Source organism: Falco naumanni, chromosome 8 (assembly GCF_017639655.2).
Source record: "Falco naumanni isolate bFalNau1 chromosome 8, bFalNau1.pat, whole genome shotgun sequence".
Lineage (NCBI taxonomy): Eukaryota > Metazoa > Chordata > Aves > Falconiformes > Falconidae > Falco > Falco naumanni.
The window spans coordinates 3,743,078-3,760,830 of NC_054061.1; the positions used below are offsets into that span (position 1 = coordinate 3,743,078).

At 58.3% G+C, this 17,753-nt stretch overlaps 1 protein-coding gene across 1 annotated transcript; it reads right to left on the minus strand.

Annotated features, from left to right (window-relative positions):
• Nucleotides 1–1,755: 1,755 nt before the first annotated feature.
• PITX1 (paired like homeodomain 1) lies at nucleotides 1,756–8,390 on the minus strand. The gene is made up of 4 exons (XM_040604438.1): nucleotides 8,274–8,390; nucleotides 7,963–8,144; nucleotides 5,010–5,215; nucleotides 1,756–2,340 (listed from the first exon to the last, which is right to left on the minus strand). Exons 2-4 carry the CDS (start codon nucleotides 8,123–8,125, stop codon nucleotides 1,801–1,803), a joined length of 909 nt encoding a protein of 302 aa, XP_040460372.1. The 5' UTR covers nucleotides 8,126–8,144; nucleotides 8,274–8,390; the 3' UTR covers nucleotides 1,756–1,800.
• Between the last annotated feature and the right edge of the window lie 9,363 nt (nucleotides 8,391–17,753).

Consider the following 17,753-nt stretch of genomic DNA (forward strand, 5'->3'; position numbering starts at 1 on the left):
GCCACCACGGGGCGGGGAGGGGGGAGAAAGCTGCTTTTCTTCTCGTTTAGTCGATCTTTTAAACACAGCCAGAAAAGAACATTAAAGGCATTTCTAGATTTCGTTTATCTTTTGTGGTTTTTTTGTTGTTTTTTTTTTTTTTAGTTTTTATTCCCATGCTCTTAATTTTGAAAAAAAAAATAATCACAAAACATAACTTATAAAACAATATATATACTGCATCCTTATCCACAACAGCATAATTGAAACATCCAGCGTAACGTTTACCACAGGTGTGAAATACACTGGGAAAGAAGTACCGTGTGCATTTTATATTATGTTTCTTTGTCATCTACAGGTAATAAGTATCGACAAAAATAAGCAACAAATATGCCTGCAATTAAACTTCATATGCGTTTTGTATGCGTATTAATAAAGATCATATTTATAATTTCCATGTTGTTGTTTTTTTGCCAACAAGCACTTGTTAAAGTATCTACATTTACATAATAACACCTTAAGATACTAACACCTTAAGATCTTTTTTCCTTTTTTTTTTTTTTTTTTTTTTTGTTCCTTGTTTTTCCTTCACAGTTAGAAAAGCAAGGAATGCTTTCAGCTTTGCTAAGCAACCTTTCCGGACGCCGAGGCTCGGTGTTTCTCTAGCAGAGATGCAGTATCTGGATATACTTCATAACAGACAGTTTTTCGTCTTTTTTTCTAGACTTTTTAAAAGGGGGGTTGGTTTTTGGTTTTTTAAAGAGAAAAAAAAAACAACACCCCTGCATTGAAATAAAGGTGAATGATAATTTCATTATCAGGATAAGACTTTGGATGGGGAAAATGCTGAACAGATTTTGCATCGCTGGAGGGTTTCTGTGCTCTCTCCCAACCGGAGATACTGCAGTCTTTTGGAAAGGATGAAGAGGTAGGAACCTTGAGCTGCTTAGTATCAGGAATGACTGGATTATAGCTTCCAACTAAAGAAAAAACATCAAGAATCATGCATTTTAAAAACAGTTTATTCAACGGCCAAGGACAATGACCCGGCACAATGCAACGGTAGATATAAATATAACCTTATATAAGTGGTTGACCCTCGTCATTATTATTTTTAATAGTTTCATACCTAATATTTTAACCATTTTTTCCCGCAGAATCTACTCTGCGAATTATATTTTTTTTTCTTCCCCCCTCTTCTTTTTTTTTTTTTTTCTTTTTCGAGTGTGATTCTGTTTCTCAGTGGTAAACATTAACCAAACTCTTCCCGTGCGACAAGCGGCCAAGAACCGTCCCACCAGCTCTTACCACCGAGGCGTCTCCCTCCCTCGCCGCCCTCCCCGCGGGGAAGCGGCTGCCTCACCAACTCCTGTGCAAGTTCAAGTAAACACATACAACCCGCATAATCCAGAGAAAAATTGCAACTCATCCATGTACCAGATTTCGATGTCTCTTGCAAAAGTTTTCTGGTCCGTTTACGGTTTTTCGATGGTTTATTTTATTTTGTTGTTTGTTTTTAAGCGCTGATTTGTCGGTTGCGTCGTTGGTTTGCATTAATAGCTTCTTTTCTAGACAGTCGAAGTACGCGGAGCTTTTGGTTTTGTTTTGGGTTTTTTGGGTTTGGAATTTCTTTTTTGGTGGTGTTTTGTTTTGGTTTGGGTTTGTTGTTCTCTTTTTTTTTTCCTCTCTCACTTGCTCGGGTTTTGCTTTTAATCATCATCGGGTTTAAATTTATTTTTTTTTCTTTTCCATTAAACGTCGCTTTGCTTCTGCTTTGCTTTGTCGGCGATGTTTTGTCGGAGGTGGTTTGTGTCAAGTCCGTCAACTGTTGTACTGACAGGCGTTTAGACTAGAGCCGGGGCTTTGCAAACTGCTGTAGCCGAAGCCGGAGTGCTGCTTTGATTTCAGTCTGAGGCTGGCTAAGCTGGAGTTGCAAGTGTCCCGGTAGACGCTGTAGGGCGAGCCCGGTGGCCCGTAGGGACAGGCGGGCGAGGACATGGCCGAGTTGAGCGAGGAGCCGCTGATGTTGTTGATGTTGTTGAGGCCGGAGTTGGCCATGCCCGGCACGGCCGAGTGGCCCATACTGGAGGGCATGTTCATGGAGGAGATGCTGCTGGGCGCCGAGAACATGGACTGCGAGGAGAGGGGGCTCATGGAGTTGAAGAAGGTGAAGCTCTTGGTGGAAAGCGGCGCCGGGGTGAGGCTTTTGGTGGCCCAGTTGTTGTAGGGGTACCCGGCGTACATGTCGTCGTAGGGCTGCATCAGCCCGCTGAACTGCGGCACGTAGCCGTTCTTGCACAGGTCCATCTGCTGGTTCCGCTCCCGCTTTCTCCACTTGGCTCGGCGGTTCTTGAACCAGACCTGCGGGAGGGGACGGGGACGGGGGACGGGACCGACACAGCACGGTCAGTGAGGGACCACCGCCGCCCCTCGCCCCGCCGCCGGCGCGCAGGGGGGAGCGCAGGCAGCTTGCAGCCAAGCTCCGGCACCCCCGCGCCCCCCGCCCCGGCCAGCAGCACCGGGGCTGCGAGAGGAGGTGGAGGCCGCCCCCGCCGCCCCCCCAACACCTCTGCGAGCTGCGGGCACGGTTCCGCGGCCGCGCACCGCCTCTCCCCGCAGCCCCCAGCCCGCCCGTCTCGCTCCGCGGGGTGCCTGCGCGCACTGCGGCTCTGCGCGCATCCTGCCGCTGTTCAGCGGGATGTGCGAACCGGGATGCGCGCAGCCATCTCTCCGCGAAAGGTGCTTACGCGGAGGTCCGCGCCACGGCCCTTAGCCCCCCGGTCCCCCCGGCGCCCTCTCCCCGGAGCAAGGCATGGGGCGAAGGCACGGCCCGCTCTGATTAGGGCCGGGTCGCCCCGGCTCCGCCGCGTTTCCGAACGCTAATGCTGTGTAATAAAAGTCCCCTGTTACAGATCATAAAAAAGGGGATTGGATTAGTATGTTTAGGTTTAAAAAAAAAAAAAAAATCAATCCTCGCATCGCCCTCGGATAGATGCAGCCTCTGCCTTTATATCTAATGAGGATTTACAGCCCTGACTGGGGAACAGAGAAGCGGGGGCCGCTCCTGGTGTTTGATGGAAAAACCTGACCCAGGGTCTCTCTTATTATTATTATTATTTTTAGCCCTCGGAAGGCGTTTGAGCCCCCCGTGATGGAAGCCGGGCAACCCCCAAATTCTTTTTCCGGGTTAAAAAACAGCATCATGCTGGCTACCGGCTGCCCCCGGCCTGCGAGCCTCTCCTGCTGCATCCCCCCCCCGCAGCTCGGCCGCTTTTCCCGACCGAGCCGTAGCCCTCGGGCTCCGTGCGGCCCCGGGGCGCTGGCCGGACTGCACGGTTCCGTGCTCCCGGTACGCGGAGGCTGCGCTCCCCTCCGCACGCACGCCGGAGCCGGGGCGGGGGGTGGGGGTGTGGGGTGGGGGCAGCTCTTCAGGTCTCCCCTACCGGCGCAGAAATGGCGCAACTACATTGAACCCCGGTCTCAAGGATGGAAACTTCGGGGGGTGAATGGATGGCAGGGTCTATTTAAAAAAATAGCAATAATAAAAAGAATCTCGTATAAATAGGAAACGAAAGCCAACATGTTCAAAACCTGTAATATACTCCTCAGAAGGTGCTTCCAGACAGGAATTTCCTGAAAATGAGGGTAATAGTTTTAATTATGGCTCCTAGACATTTTAAAGGAAGGCCCTCATAGCAAATTAAGGTTAGATTTGCAATCTGCAATCTCAGAACATCAAACCAAAACATCTCCACACAGAGGGAGAACGAAATGATGTTAATCGCAACTCATATATTAGTTTTATTTGCTTCCTGAAATATTTCACCAATATCAATGCTCCGGCTTTGTTTTGTTTTAAACTCAATTAAGACAATGCTTTGAGATGCATTTACCCCATTGCAGATGGGTGTTTACTCTTGAAAGGTTTAAAGCAGAACCTCTGTAATCCGCTTTGGTCACTCGCGGTTTAATTGCCAAGAAAAAAAAAAAGAAAAAAAAAAAAAAGAAAAGTGGCTTTTTGGGACGGCGGGGCCGCCTTCCGCCGTTCCCGTTTTCTCCCGGGTTTCTCGCCTCCCCGGCAGCGTGCTCAGCCCGGGGTCCCGGGGGACGGCGGGCTCGGCTGGGGGCCACGCCGGACCCACGCGGGGAGATGTCCCGGGGGAAAACGCAAAGGGGGGGTGGAAAAACCCTGACAGTTCCCGCACAGCAGGTCCATACGGCCCGAGCCGCTTCGGTCCGGCCGTTCATCGCCAGCATCTTTCACTTAAAAATCTCTCCAAGGAGCTGCCGAGACTATATATGTAAATGTATATATATGTGGTGGTATCGGCTCCGAGGCGTGTGTTGACCATGCGCCCTCGCCGCACAAGTATGTGTCTGCGGCGCTTACTGACCTGGGAGGCAACCGCTTCCCAGCCCTCGGCCTCCACTGCCCGTCGGCGGCCTCCGCAAACAGCCGGAGCGCTCCGCCCGCCCGCGGCCGCGGGAGATGCGCGGCCGGGAGGGGCTGGCTCCGAGATTCTGCACGGCGGGGGGGTAGGGGGAGGAGGGGGGGCCTGATCCGAAACCCCGCCGCCGCAAGTGCATCAAGCAGTGGTTTGTCGGGAGATGATCACGGTTGCTGGGATTATCGGGAATAAGCAGAGCAAGGGGAAGGGCCGCTGTTGCTCGGATCGGGGGGTTGCTCTAGCCCCGCACTGGGTTTAGGACGACCCCGGGGGGGTTCTTTCCCCCATCCCCGGGCCTTCCCCAAGCCCCAAACTCTCCGCTGCTCGCCCCGCACTTTTGGGGCCCGTCCCCACGCGCGGGGCCGGCGCTCGCACCCGCTGCGGGCCGCATCTCCCCACGGCCGGGAGCTGCATTTCTCCTCTCCGGCCTGCACCCCAAATTTAGTAATTAAAATCAAGCCCGCAGCAGCCGGGCGCTGCTCGCAAACCACCGCAGCGGCTCCCTAAAGGGGCACTTTCCCCGAGCCCTTCCCGCTCCGGAGCAGAGCCCTGCGCCCCCGGCGGGGCTGCGCGCCCCCTTACCCGGACTCGGGGCTCGGTGAGGTTGGTCCAGACGGCGATCTCCTCCCGCATGCTCATGTCGGGGTAGCGGTTCCGCTGGAACGTGGCCTCCAGCTCCTGCAGCTGCTGGCTGGTGAAGTGGGTCCGCTGCCGCCGCTGCTTCTTCTTCTTTGCCGGGTCGTCGGCGGCCCCGTCCTCGTTCTTCTGCTCGCCGCTGCGCTCCTTTTCTGGAGGGTTGGGGAGTTGTTTGGTTTGGTTTTATGTTTGTTTGTTTGGCTGTATTTTCCCCCCCAAACACAGCTACAGGCACACAAAGGCAGGCACGCCGCCCCCGCACCAGCCCTGCCCACCCCGCCGCAGGGACGCGTGGGGGCACCCACGCGGGTCCTGCCGGGTCCTGCACCCGCAACAAGCCTGGCCTTTCCCGGGGGGGCTGGGGAAGGAGCACGGAGCCCTGCCCGGGCCCAGGACCCCCGGGGAAGCAGTGGGACCCCCAGGGCAGCCCGGCTGGAAGCGGGCCCGAGGGGCAAGAGCAGTGGTGGGAGTGGGTTCCCCGCAGCACCGCCCGCGCTCCCTTCCCACCGCACCTTTGCGCTCCCTCCGAGCTCAGGCGCGATCTTTGCTCCATTGTCTTTGTTGTGCTGGGCCGCGGCAGGAAACCTTGGAAGGGCAGTGGTGTAAAACCCGGCCGTAATTAATTGCAAAAGGCACCCTCTCTTTTCCTCGCCGCTCCCCTACTTATTTTTTTTTTTTTTAAGACTTATTTTTTCTTTGGGCGTTTTTAGTATTTTAGTGTTTATTTTAACCCGAGGCTGAGCGAAGCCCTCTGCAAAAATCATATCGAAAGAAGCAAAGGAAAAAACCTGGGAGCGTTTTCGCAGCCTGGGTTTGCGCGGACTGGGAGCAGGAATACAGCCCCGGCGGGACGAACCCGGCTCCCTTTTCGTGCCGGCCGCCCCGGCCCGGGTTTGGGCAGGATTTGGCCCGGGTGAAGCGCTCGGAAAGGGACTCCAGGCCTGAACGAGCCGTGCTGCCGGCCTGGGCCCGGCGGGAGCGGGAAGGTGCGGCGGGTGCGGGAGGCGGCAGGGCCGGGGGCCGCGACCATCCCCCCGGCCTCTGTCCAGCCGCTGCCGAAAGGGAGCTCCGCGGGGCGTTCTCCCTTGGAGAGGGTCCCCCCTTTTCACTTCTCAGGGTTCTATCCCGGCGGCGGCAGGCCCGGGGGCACGGCTGCAGCCCCGACCTCTGCGAGGTAAGCGGGAGGCTAAAAATAATCGCGGGCTGCACCCGGAGCCCGGCAGGACTCGTCCTTGCAAAGTCACCCCCGAATCGCTCCAAGACGGGGCACCCTCCTAGGAAAAAGCGGGGGGGCGGGCAACTCCAGCGGCTCAGTGTGACCCCCAGAAGGGGCCGATCGCAGCCGGGCCGGGCTCTCTCCTCTGGAAGCGCTTTGCAGAGCAAACAAGGCCTCTGCAGCGCAGACCCCATCGCCACCGGGCCCCCCCCCCCCGCTCGACCCGGCCGAGTGCGGCCCGGCGCCGGCGGGGAAACAGAAACCAAAATAACCCCTCGCAAGGGCAAATCCCCTCGCTTTCGGTGGGGCAGAGCCCGGGTGGACCGGGCCGGGGGGGAGCCGGGGAGCGATAGCGAAGCAGCCGAAGCGTCCCGGCGGCCCCTCGCTCCTCTCCGGGTTTCACCCCGCCAGGATTTTGTTAAAAATCCGGCCTCCGCGCAGGGATGTGACACCATTTCAAATCATAAGGCACAATTGCTTTAATCGTTTTTTGCATTTTTTTTCCACTTAAAAAAAAAAAAAGAAGTGAAAGGTATTTTTGCAGCTTCTCGGAGGAGAAAAGCAGGCAGATCCTCAGCCTTCCTCCAGCACCGAGGGGTCACACACAGGGGTAGGGCAAAACGGAGCAAATCTGCCTCTCTAATCTCAAATAATCCCCCTCTAATCTCGGAGTCTCTTCCAGACGCCGGTCCCTAACTTTGTTTGCGAATTAGGCTGGGAGGCACAACCCAAACCCTGTTTACCACAGGGTGCCACTTCGGGACTGACTCTTGCCACAGCCACTCTCTAGGTTATAGGACCTGCTAAAACTTCGAAAAGCAACAACATCTATTTAAAAATTTGAAATTAAATAAGAGAGAAACTCCCCCTGCAAGGGTCTCAGTGGAGAACGGGCATCACACTCCTTCCTGCAGCTTTTGTTCCTTTCTCCCAGATTCCCTTGTCATTCTAGACATTTTGCTATTTTAATTAAATACAAACTGGGAAACCACAGCTTTCCCTGAAGCCCTGCACACGGTGCTCAGGGTGCGGGGACCCCTTTTTCCAGCGGGGAAAGCGCGTAGCCCCCGCACGAACCCCCTCCACGGCCACGCACATCCCCCCGCGCTCGGCCCCACGCCGCCTCTCCTGCTCCGCGGGGCTTTTCTTTATTTTTTAATTTTTTTTTCCTTCCCCCCCCCCGCTCCTTTGACAGAGAGATCTTTTTCCATCTCTGTACCACCCGAGCTGGAAAATAAACCCGGGCAAAAGCTGACATTATTTCAGAAACATCCGGCAAAACCGCACTCCCCGAAGAGTCCCCCTTCCCTTCGACCCCATCAATTAATAACTGTGTATTTTATTAAAAAAAATATAGGAAAAAAAAAAAAAAAGCGCAGCTCCAGGGCTGGGGCTGGGGAGTCATTGGGGAGCCATGCGTGCCCTCCCGGCGGGCTGTCAGCGCCAGGCACCGGGGGGGCAGCAGCTCCGGGTGGGCCCCTGCCCCCTGATTTTGTTCCCGAGGCTCGCTAGGGATGGAGCCGCCGGGATCACCGGCAGCTCTTGCCCCCCCCCGGCCTCTGTTTGTGGGGGGGTGCGGGCCAAGCACCACGGAACGCTTCGCGAAGGGAAGGCACGGTGGGGAGGGGGAGGCGGCGCTGGGGGGAGCGGGCCGGGGCCGCGGGGCTGGGGGGGGAGGGTTACCTGGCACCTCCGTGTCGGAGGATTCACTGGCTGAGTTGTCGATCGGGTCTCTGGGTTCCGAGGATCTTTGCAAATGGAAGCTGGAAGCCATGTCATGGGAGGGTTGGGGTCTCAAGCTCTCGGGCAGTCTCTCCAAATTCATTCCACCTTTAAAGGAATCCATGGCAGGGGCGCCGGGCTGCCTGGGGGAGTTTGCAGGTGTTTATTCCACACAGAAAGGAACAAGGAGCTGGTTTTTTTTTTTTTTTTGGTTGTTTTTTTTTTAAAGGAAAAAAACAACAAAAACAAAAGCAAATCCACTTATTACTAACAGTATTATTTTACGGGTGTCGGAAGAAGAGATCTGGGCAGTGCCTCGAAGCCGCTTGTCTCTGCTCGGGGAGAGGCACGGCAGTCCGGCCGCATAGGCAGGGAAGTGGTAAAGATCCCTTATAGAGAAACGCGAGTTGCGAGTTGGACAGTTTAAAGCTAAAGAGATTAAAGTGACCTGCCCTAGAACAAATGCCTGTAGTTAAACGGGGCTCCTCCCCCTGAAGGTTAAAACCTCCCCGTCTCGCTAATGCATCACTCCATCTAGCGCTCGCCCAGCCCGGCCGCGCGGGCGGACCTGCCTCCGCGCTCCCCGCCGATGTGCGCGCCTTGCGCGGCCGCGGCCAGGCCCGCGACCCCCCGGCGGACCCCTGCCCGGCCCCCGCTGCCCGGCTGCGCGTCCTCCGAGGGTGCCCCCCCCGCCTCCTTTCCCTCCCCAGCAGCCTCCCCCCAACTCAGTGAGGTATTAAAAATATTTCAACAACGAATGGAAAGGTGGAAAATCACTCCCAGACGCGCAGGGGGCGGCTCGGAACCCCCTGCCTGCCCCCCAGCACCCCGCCAGTCCGCCCTCCGCCACAGCGTCCTGCTAGCCGGCAGCGCGCAGGTTGCGCCCCCGCGCAGCACGGCATCTCCGCTGGTATCCCCGTACCCAGCCCGGCTGGGCCTCTCGGTCCATGCAGCCTCCGCCCCCATGCCCTGCAGTGGATGCGCAACCTGCGCACCCCTCAGCATCCCTCAGCATCCCTGCGCGGGGCTACGCGGCCCGCCCCGACATGAAGAGAGTTTCGGTCCCGCAGGGACCACGCTCCCCCCAGCCGGAGGGGATTTCTTTTGGGGACGACGGCCCTGCGGGTTGTGTCTGAACTGGTTTATCCTTTTTTAATATTTTTTTCGTTCCTGGCTGCGCGGTTTGTAGAAAGGCGGCTCGGACCCTGCTCGGCGGCCGGGGTACCGCAGCCAGGGGAACGGCGGCAGTGCGAACGCCCCCATCACATCATCTTTCAGCACACGATTAATAACAAATAATTTTCCTGCCGCAGCCGAACTCGCGGTGACCCTCCGAAAGGGTGTCTGCGGCTCCCTGCCAGCCTAGGGGTCGGAGCAGCCGGCGAGGAGGGGGCAGGAGACATCACTTCCCCCCCCCCCCCCCCCGCCTTTCCTGCAGCGGGCACCCGTGCGCCCCGTCCCGGTGCAGTGCCGAAGGCGGGTGGAGCGGGGCCGGTCCCCGGTGATGCCCGTGCAGGCCGGGACACGGCCCTGAGCCTTCCCGGATAACATCTTGGTGTTTGGGGGGTGTGGAGTGTGGAAAAAAAACAAGAGAAGCCTTCAGCTTCGGGGGGCAGGTGGGAACCGGGGGTACCGGTGGGGCAGGAGCGGGGTGCTTGCTGCACTGGAGAAGGGTGTGAGAGGAGAAGGACCCTGGCTGTAACTCTGCCTGCGGAAAGGACCTTCTTTTCTCTTTATTTTCTCGGCTCACTTTAACTGATCCATCCTGACACTCTATTTTGCTTTCAAATCAAGTAAAGATGTGGGAGAGAACTTTTGAACTGGTTTATGGAAAAGTAGAGGGAAGCAATGTTCCAGCCGCACAGGCTTTTTCCTACACCGCTGGGGTGATGCAGCCGGGCCCGCCCCGCGCCCCTCGGAGCGTCCCGCAGGGCCAGGGACTCCCCCTCCCCACCTCCCATGGGCCCAGAAGGGGACATCAGGAGGGGAGAGAGCCAGAGCTCCCAGCCCCAACCCCTGCAGCTCTGATGCCCAGCGCCTTTTTCAGTTTAGGGAATGCACAGGTGGGTGCTGTCAGGGTCAGGTCTCCCTAGCTCTCTCTTTTTCTTTCTTTTCTTTTCTTTTTTTTTTTCTTATTTCCCCGTTTTGGAGTGGCATGCTGATATCCATCTGTCTGTCCGCAGCTCCCGGCTGAACTTCGCTCAAGAGTCTACAAATGACAGGGAATTTCGAGCACCCGAGGTGAACCAGGCGGTCTCGGGGCTGCTAAAGATGGACGTGGTTTAAAATGCAAATATTTACCAGGGCCAGGGCCTCTGGGCTTCGAGGGGCTCAGCTGATGCAGAAGACCACGACACGGGAAGGACGGAGACCTCCTCCCGGGGGAGAGGTGGAGGTGGCCTTCCTCCCGAGGAGGAGGAAGGTGACCGGATTGCAAACGTGCACCGTGCCTGAGATCCTTCACAGTCCGTTCATCCGTGTGTCCCCTCCCCCCTTTTTTTCCCCTGTATTTCCGTGGGCCGGGAGCGCGGCAGCCGCGGGGCAGGTCTCCGGGGGACCCCCGCTCGCAGCGGGAGCAGGATGGAGCCCGTGGGCCGTGCGGGAGGGGGCTGCCAGCAGTCCGGCTGCACAGCTCCGGCTATTTAAAACCTACTGCTCACAGCAGCCTCAAACCCGGAGGCGGGATTCTTTTTTCTTTTTCTTGGTTGTTGTTGTTGGTTTGGCTTTTTTAATGCGCCTAATTTACATGTTTTGTTCTGCTCTATAAAATCTATTTTTTAAGAATTCGTTCTAGGCTCAATTCCTCCCAACCGGGCGCGAGGAAAGGCTCAGCTCCGGGAACCAGCGTGATTCTGCTGCGATAACGCCGGGTCCGGTTGCCTCCCAGGGCAACGGCCCCCCCCGGCTCCTTCTGGGGGGTCCCCAGGGCAGGCACTCCGTGATCCCGGCGTTAAATCGAGAGTAACAGGCCGGCTCTGCCGCCCCCGGGCCCTCGGGGAGGGGAGCAGCGCCCGGCCCCCTCCTGACCTCCCCACGCGTGTCCGTGGCCGGGCCAGGCGCTGGCCGCACACCCGCGCTCGGGAGGGCAGCCCCGGCCGGGAGGACAGGTACATATGTCTTCTGTACGTCGCGTCTGTGTCTTACGTGGATTTAAGGGCATCCTCTTGCTTCACGCTTTGGGCAGCGGGTGCAGTCCTATCGCACAGAACCAAATCCACCCTGTTCGTCCCGTTGCTGGTCGCGACAGCACGTGTCGGGACAGCAGAGCACACCCGCAGGGCGGTGGACCCCGGATTTGCGCTTTCTCCTCCCTCCTTCCCACCAGGCCAGCTCCGTTTCGGGATGCCGGGGCCACCTCTCCGCCGGCAACCCCCTCCGCCAGGCGCTACGTCACGGGTCAGTCCTGCATGACGTCACGCTTCGTTTCCCTGACGTCACGGCTTGCCTTTCAGCCAGGCCACGACCCAAGGCGAGCCTTGATGCCCCGGCTCGGGGCCGGCTGCCCTTCCCACGACGTGAAGGCGGCCCGGCGGCCCCACGGGCCGGGCAGGACAGTGGCCCCGGGCCGGGGCTCTGCCCGTCCCCCACCACCTCCCCGGGCTCTGCGAGGGCCGCAGGGGGGTGCGGGATGGGGGGAGAGGCCGCCGCAGGCGAAGGCAGCCGGGACGCGGGGGACCCGGCAAGCCCGCCCCTGGGGAGCCGCGACCCGCGTGGGTGTGGGAAGGGCCGCGGAGAGGCGGAGGGGGGGTCGGGCCGGGGGCCGAGCGGGACACAGCCGATGTGCGGGGGTCACGGGAGGGCTTTGCATGGGAAACCTCCGCACAGCGCCGCCGCTCCGCACCCGCGCAGCCTCTGCATCCCGAGGCTCCCCCCCCCGGGCTGGGGCTGCAGCAGGGGTCTGTAAAACTCTGGAAGCCCGCAAATAAACCGCTCTGCTTCCTCCCGCTATAAATAACCCGGGAACGAGGGATGGCGCTTATAAATAAATCAGCGCTGGCCACGCCGGTGACAACCCCATGAAGCACAGAATGTGATGCGTCTGAACCAGAGCAGGACACCCACTGCCCCCGGTGGGGCGGGCGGACCCCGCGGGATGGGGAGGGGGCCGCAGCCTGTCACCCCCCCCGGGTGCCGGGGAAGGGGTCTCTGCTTTCTGAGAGAGGCTCCCATCTCTGACTGCCTGCAGTGGTTGCAGCCAACGCAAAACCACCTGGGCCATATATCAGGTGGTGAGGTTCAGTCTCTGCCAGCTTTTCCTCTTCAGATTTATTAGCGTTGTATAGACTCGGATTCAGTCTATAAATTATTGGGAATTGTTACAAAAATGAAGGCATCTCCTCCCAAGAGCATGTCTGCCCCTGAGGAGAGGGGAGCTCTCTGAAAATCAGAGCTGTGGTGAGGCAACCAAACCCAACCCAACCCAACCCAACCCAACTAAACCCAACCCAACCAAACCCAGGCCGAACAAATGCAAGCCCACCCAACCCAGCTCAACCAAGACAAACCAAACCAAACCAAACCAAACCAAACCAAACCAAACCAAACCAAACCAAACCAAACCAAACCAAACCAAACCAAACCAAACCAAACCAAACCAAACCAAACCAAACCAAACCAAACCAAACCAAACCAAACCAAGCCAAACCAAGCCAGGCCAAATGAAACCGCAACCAACGCAACCGAACCAAGCCAAGCCAAACCCAAACAAAGCAATCCCAGCCAAACCCAGCCCAAGCCAAGCCAGCCAACCTCCACGCAGCACCCTCTTTGTGGAGACCAGCAGCTGGGACTTGCTGCAGGAAAACAACTTTTAAAAACAAAAACCATCCTAAAAGTGCCCAGCGGGCGGTGAAGGGGCATCGCTGGGGTGGGGAGAGCTGCTGGAAGGGTGCAGCTCCCCTCTGCGCAGGGTTGGCAGTGCTCAGGGGCATTTTTAAAGCTTCAATCTATAGAAAATGCCCCACTGCAAGGGTGGATGAGTGATTTTCGGCCTCCAGTCCCCGCTCCCGGCCTTTGCTGGTGCGTGGCTCTGACCCACGGGGTGCCCACGCGGGTTGGGAAGAAGCGGAGGCCGGGGATGCATGCAGCACAGCGCGTCGCCCCGGGAGCACGGACCGCCCTGTGTCTGTTGTTGCCGTGTACCGGGTGGTGGGTGGTGTCCGTCGGGGCAGTGTCCCCAGGGTGTCCTTGCCCCAAAACAGCATCGCCCCAAATGCCACCTTACGTGCAAGGTGGAGACCCGAGTGTACACCCCCGCGCAAGGCAGAGCCCAGCACTCTCCGCCGCGGCCGTGCCGGCTCTAAGGGAAAACGGAGCAAACCCCAAGACCATGAAATGAACCCCGGCACCCCCAGACCGTCTGTCGGAGCGGGAGCCGGGTCCCCCCCCTCGGGCCGGGCGGAGCGGGCAGCGGGAAGCGGAGAGGGGGAAGAAACCCAGCCCAAGAGCATGTTAAATCGCTCAGGAGAGGAAGGTGGAAAATTACGCTGGCTTCAAGCCGGCCTGTCCTCTGCGCAGCCAGGAGAGCAATTTTCCTAAGAAGTAGAGCACAACGAAATCAGCTCCTTTTGGATCCGCAGCCTTCGTCCTTCCGCGTGCCGGCCAAGCCTCTGCCTTCCGCGGGCGCGCAGGGCCCCTGCGCGCAGCGCTGCGCCGCGGATGCTCGGCAGGAGGGTTTCCAGCGGCCGCCCCCCGCCCCATCCCGCTGCCCTCGGCCCGGCGGTCCCTGCCCCGCCGCTTCGGCTCTCCCCGCCAGCGAAACCCAAAAGGAGAAAGGGAATTTTCTCGGGTTGTTTGGTCCGTGACAGCCCCCGGGGCACCTGGGGCACCCGGGGCTGCGGATCGGCCACCCCCCCACCCCCCCCCGACCCCCCCCATCCCGCCCCAGGCGCCGGCAGCCAGCGGCAGCGCTTGCAAAAACTCGGGATGAAAAAGTTGAAGGCTTAATGTTTTCTGACAGATACAAATGATACCCCAAGGCTTTCTTGAAATGCAGCGACTGACGGCTGGAGAAACGGTTTTCCTATTCGGGTTTCTGCAGCTGGAAGCAGATGGGGAGGGGGCTTCCTCTCGGCCCTTCTCCCCCGACCCTCTGCCCGAAAATAAAACCACCTCCTGGGTGTCCGCCGCCGACCTGGGACAACTCTTTTTCTCCCGAATGCCACAGTCCCACCTTGGCCCAGAGCCGCTTCCTAGCCCTCTCGGCATCCTTCAGACCACAGGCACTGAACTCTGCTCTAAGAAAATACTCATTTGCTGGTAGCAGCGGCTTGGGCTTATCTCGGCCGCTCGCAGCCTGATGGGCGCGGGAGGGTGTCAGCGCCCCGCAACGGCACCGCCGGTGGGTGGACAGCTCAGGAATACGGGGGGCTGTTTCCCTAGGTGGGGGGAAGAGACGGGAAAATTACAATATAGTCCCACAATTCCCTCTCTGAGCAGAGGGAACATGCTTTTCCTATTAATTGACGGAGGAAGGGGCACCGCAGTTTGCTAGGCAGCCTGCTCATGTTACTCTGTGCATCTTTAGATCCCGAAATATGTCTCTTGTGGACCAAAAAACATGCCTCTGAAGCAGGATAATCAAAGGCCCGGGCACTCTGTTGGCATTTGCTGAAGACCCTTCTTCAGCAGAAAAAAGAGACTGCCTTTGGAACCACCGATATTATGTTTCCATGTGGGTTTCCCCCACCTTGTTTCGGGCGAGCAACCTCTTAATTGCTCCAGCGTTTGGATGGGGGAAACACATTTCCCTTAAACAGGACATTTCCTGAAAGGCTGAAGTAGTCTAATAACGCGCTGGGCTCTTTAATGTTCTCAGAACAGCAGCGAATCTCTGCAGAGCCGCATATTTCCTGCTTTAAAATGTAAAATCAGAGAAACAATGAACTTTCTGTGCATTCAGCTTCTTCGATATTATTTTATTTATTTTTTCCTTTTTTTAATATAATTTTTTCTCTTTTTTCCTCCTTCTTCCCTCCCCCCTTCTATTTTTTTTTTTTTTATTTCCCCCCCAAAGGGAGATTTCGCCCCGCCGCCCGACGGCACCGTGCTGCCCCCGGCGCGGCTCTGCCGCAGCCCCCGCTGGTCCCCGCCGCACCGGGAGCAAACACCGCCGAGATAAAGGCACGGGACGCTTTTCTTCCCAGTTTCATTGTGGGAACAGCCGTATCTTAACGGGCACATCTCGGGGAGGGATAGGAACATACTGCCTTCCAGAGGGCTGTGCTAATCAGCACGCCGGATTAGATATAAAAGTTCAGGGCAAATAAAACGAATTAGTTTTATTAGCACGTTTAGGAGGCGGTCTAACGAAGGAATTCGGCTTTACTAGAGAATGTTTTCTCCTCCCCTTTTGTTATTTGAAAGCAACATCTATCCAAGCTGCTCATCACGGGAGGGAAATAATGCATCGTTCAATCTGCGGTGATTTTCTCGGAGAAAGGCGCTCCTTTCCCTAAACCCCGATAAGAAGGATATATACTTTGGAAAGACACGATTTCATAATAAAACCTGCGTGAACAATAAAACCGACTGTAAAGAACAGGCTGCGGAGCCCGCCAGGTTATTGTTGGGCGGTGGGTTTCGGTGGGAAATATCTGCCGCGGTCCCAGGCGCCTCTAACTCGGCTAAAACTTTCCCAGGGAAACGTTGCCACCGTTCCAGCCGGGATTTCCAGGGACTTTGTCCCTATTTCAGGCAAATGAAGGATTTTGGGGAGGTTCTCCCAGCGAAGTAGCTCTCGGGAAATATTTGGAAATCAGTTTTTAGATCAGCGGCTGGAGTTGGTGCAGGGAATAACGCGGAGAACATGGACCTTGGTTTGTCAAGTGGAGAACATATATTTTTTTATTGTTATAAAAAAGCAAACGGCGTCTCGGTCCTCGATTCAGGCACAACAGTGTTGGTTTATGTTCAGTTTGTGCCTCAGACTTTGTGTTTGTCTGCAGCGCGGTTGGCAAAATTTGGGGAAAAGGGTCGAAATAATAGAAAACTCGCCTAATGACTAATTTTTTTTTTTACGTGAAAACTAAAAAAAAAAAAAAAAAATATCCGAAAGATACCATCGGTGGGGAGCCCTCACGTGCATTTAAGCGAGTTTAAGACGCGGGGAAAAAAAAGCCTTTTTCCACCCGCTCCGAGAATTTCATTCCCGCTGCAGGACGCGTTATCCCGAGCGGTGCGGCAAGGCACGCGCACCGTATGGAGTCCCAAAAGATGGTGCTTATTTTTTAAATCAGAAAAAAAAAAAAGGTGGAAAAAATAAATAAAAACAGAGGGGCTATTATTTTTCTGAAACGAGAATTAATCGACGGCCCAGCCTCTGCTCGCCCGCCCCGCTCAGCCCCGGGAGAGGCCGCCTCTCCTCCGCGGCAGCGCAGCCCCCGGAGCGAGCACCGCGGAGGCACCGCGCACCCCCGACCGGCACCACCTGTCCCGTCCCCCCCAGCTCGTCCCGGGGAGCACCCGCCCCGCCGGGGCCGCCCGAGGCTCCGCGCATCGCCGCCGCCCACCGCGCTGCTGCCACCGGCCAGCCCCCACCGAGGGCACCGGGGACCCGGCTGCGAGCCGCGCTTTGCTCCGCGCCGCGGAGCGACCCGAGCAGAAGCGCTGGCTGCTGAAAACTGTGCGGCGCGTTAGGGAAAAAATTAAATATATATATATATATACACACATATATAAAATTCATAAAATGAGGTAACCCCTCTGGAATTGCATTGCCCAGCGTATTTGTCAGAGCTGACGAAGCGCAGAGGCCCCGAAAGAATTTATACACGGTACAAAGATGTCAAGGACTGCGCGGAGAGCGGAGCGGGCTGCGCGCCGCGCCCCGGCCTCCGCGGGCGCGGAGCCGCCGCCGAGCAGCGGGGGCGGGCGGCGGGCGAGGCCGCGGTGAGGGGCGCTCCCCCCCGTCCCGGCTTTGTTTCCCAGCCCCGAAACGCTCCGCACCCCCGCGTCCCAGCCGCTGCCGGGTGGGCCAGGGGAAAGCGAGGGGGGGGGACGGGGGGGCGGGACGGCCCTCGGGACACGCGTGGGGAGACGCGGCGGGCGCGCGTGGGGCGGGACGGCGACGGGGCGCACGCGTGGGGGGCGGGACGGGGCGCACGGGGCCGGCGGTGAGGGACAGGCGGCGACACGCGTAAGGCGGGCGGGGCGCGGCGGGGGGGACACGCGTGGCGCCGTCCCGGGGCAACTTACCGGGCGGTGCGCTCGGCGGCGGCGGGGTGCCGGGCCCGGCGGGCGCTGTGCGCGCCCCGGCCGCCGCTCCAGGGTTTTCTTGGGAGATTTCCCCGTCTCCTCCTGACGTCAGCCCCGTCCCAGGGTGCCGCAGACGGGGGAGGGCCGGGGGCAGGGCCGGCCGCCCCGGGAGCCCGGCGGCGCCGGCTGCCCCGCAGCTCCGTCGTGCCGCCGCGGGCATCCCCGGGCACGGCCCCCCCGCCCGGCCGAGCCTCCTGCCGCCGCCGGCCCTGGCTGCGCGGCCCCGGGCCGGCCCCCGGGGCGGTTTCGCGCTCCCGGTTGCACGGCCCCTGCCCTCTTCATTTCCTCCCGGCTGGTGTTCTTGTCCGAGGGGGCAGGGACAAGGAAGGGCCACTTTTTCACCCCCCTCTTCCCTCCCACCCTCCCGCAATCCGCTCCCGGTTCAGGACCGCAGCGCCGAGGTGGGTGCGCAGCGCCGAGCCCCCCGGGGGAGGCAGCAAACAGCGCCCGGGGCTGCCCAGGCTGCAGTCGGGGCTGGGGGCTGCAGGGCTCCGGGG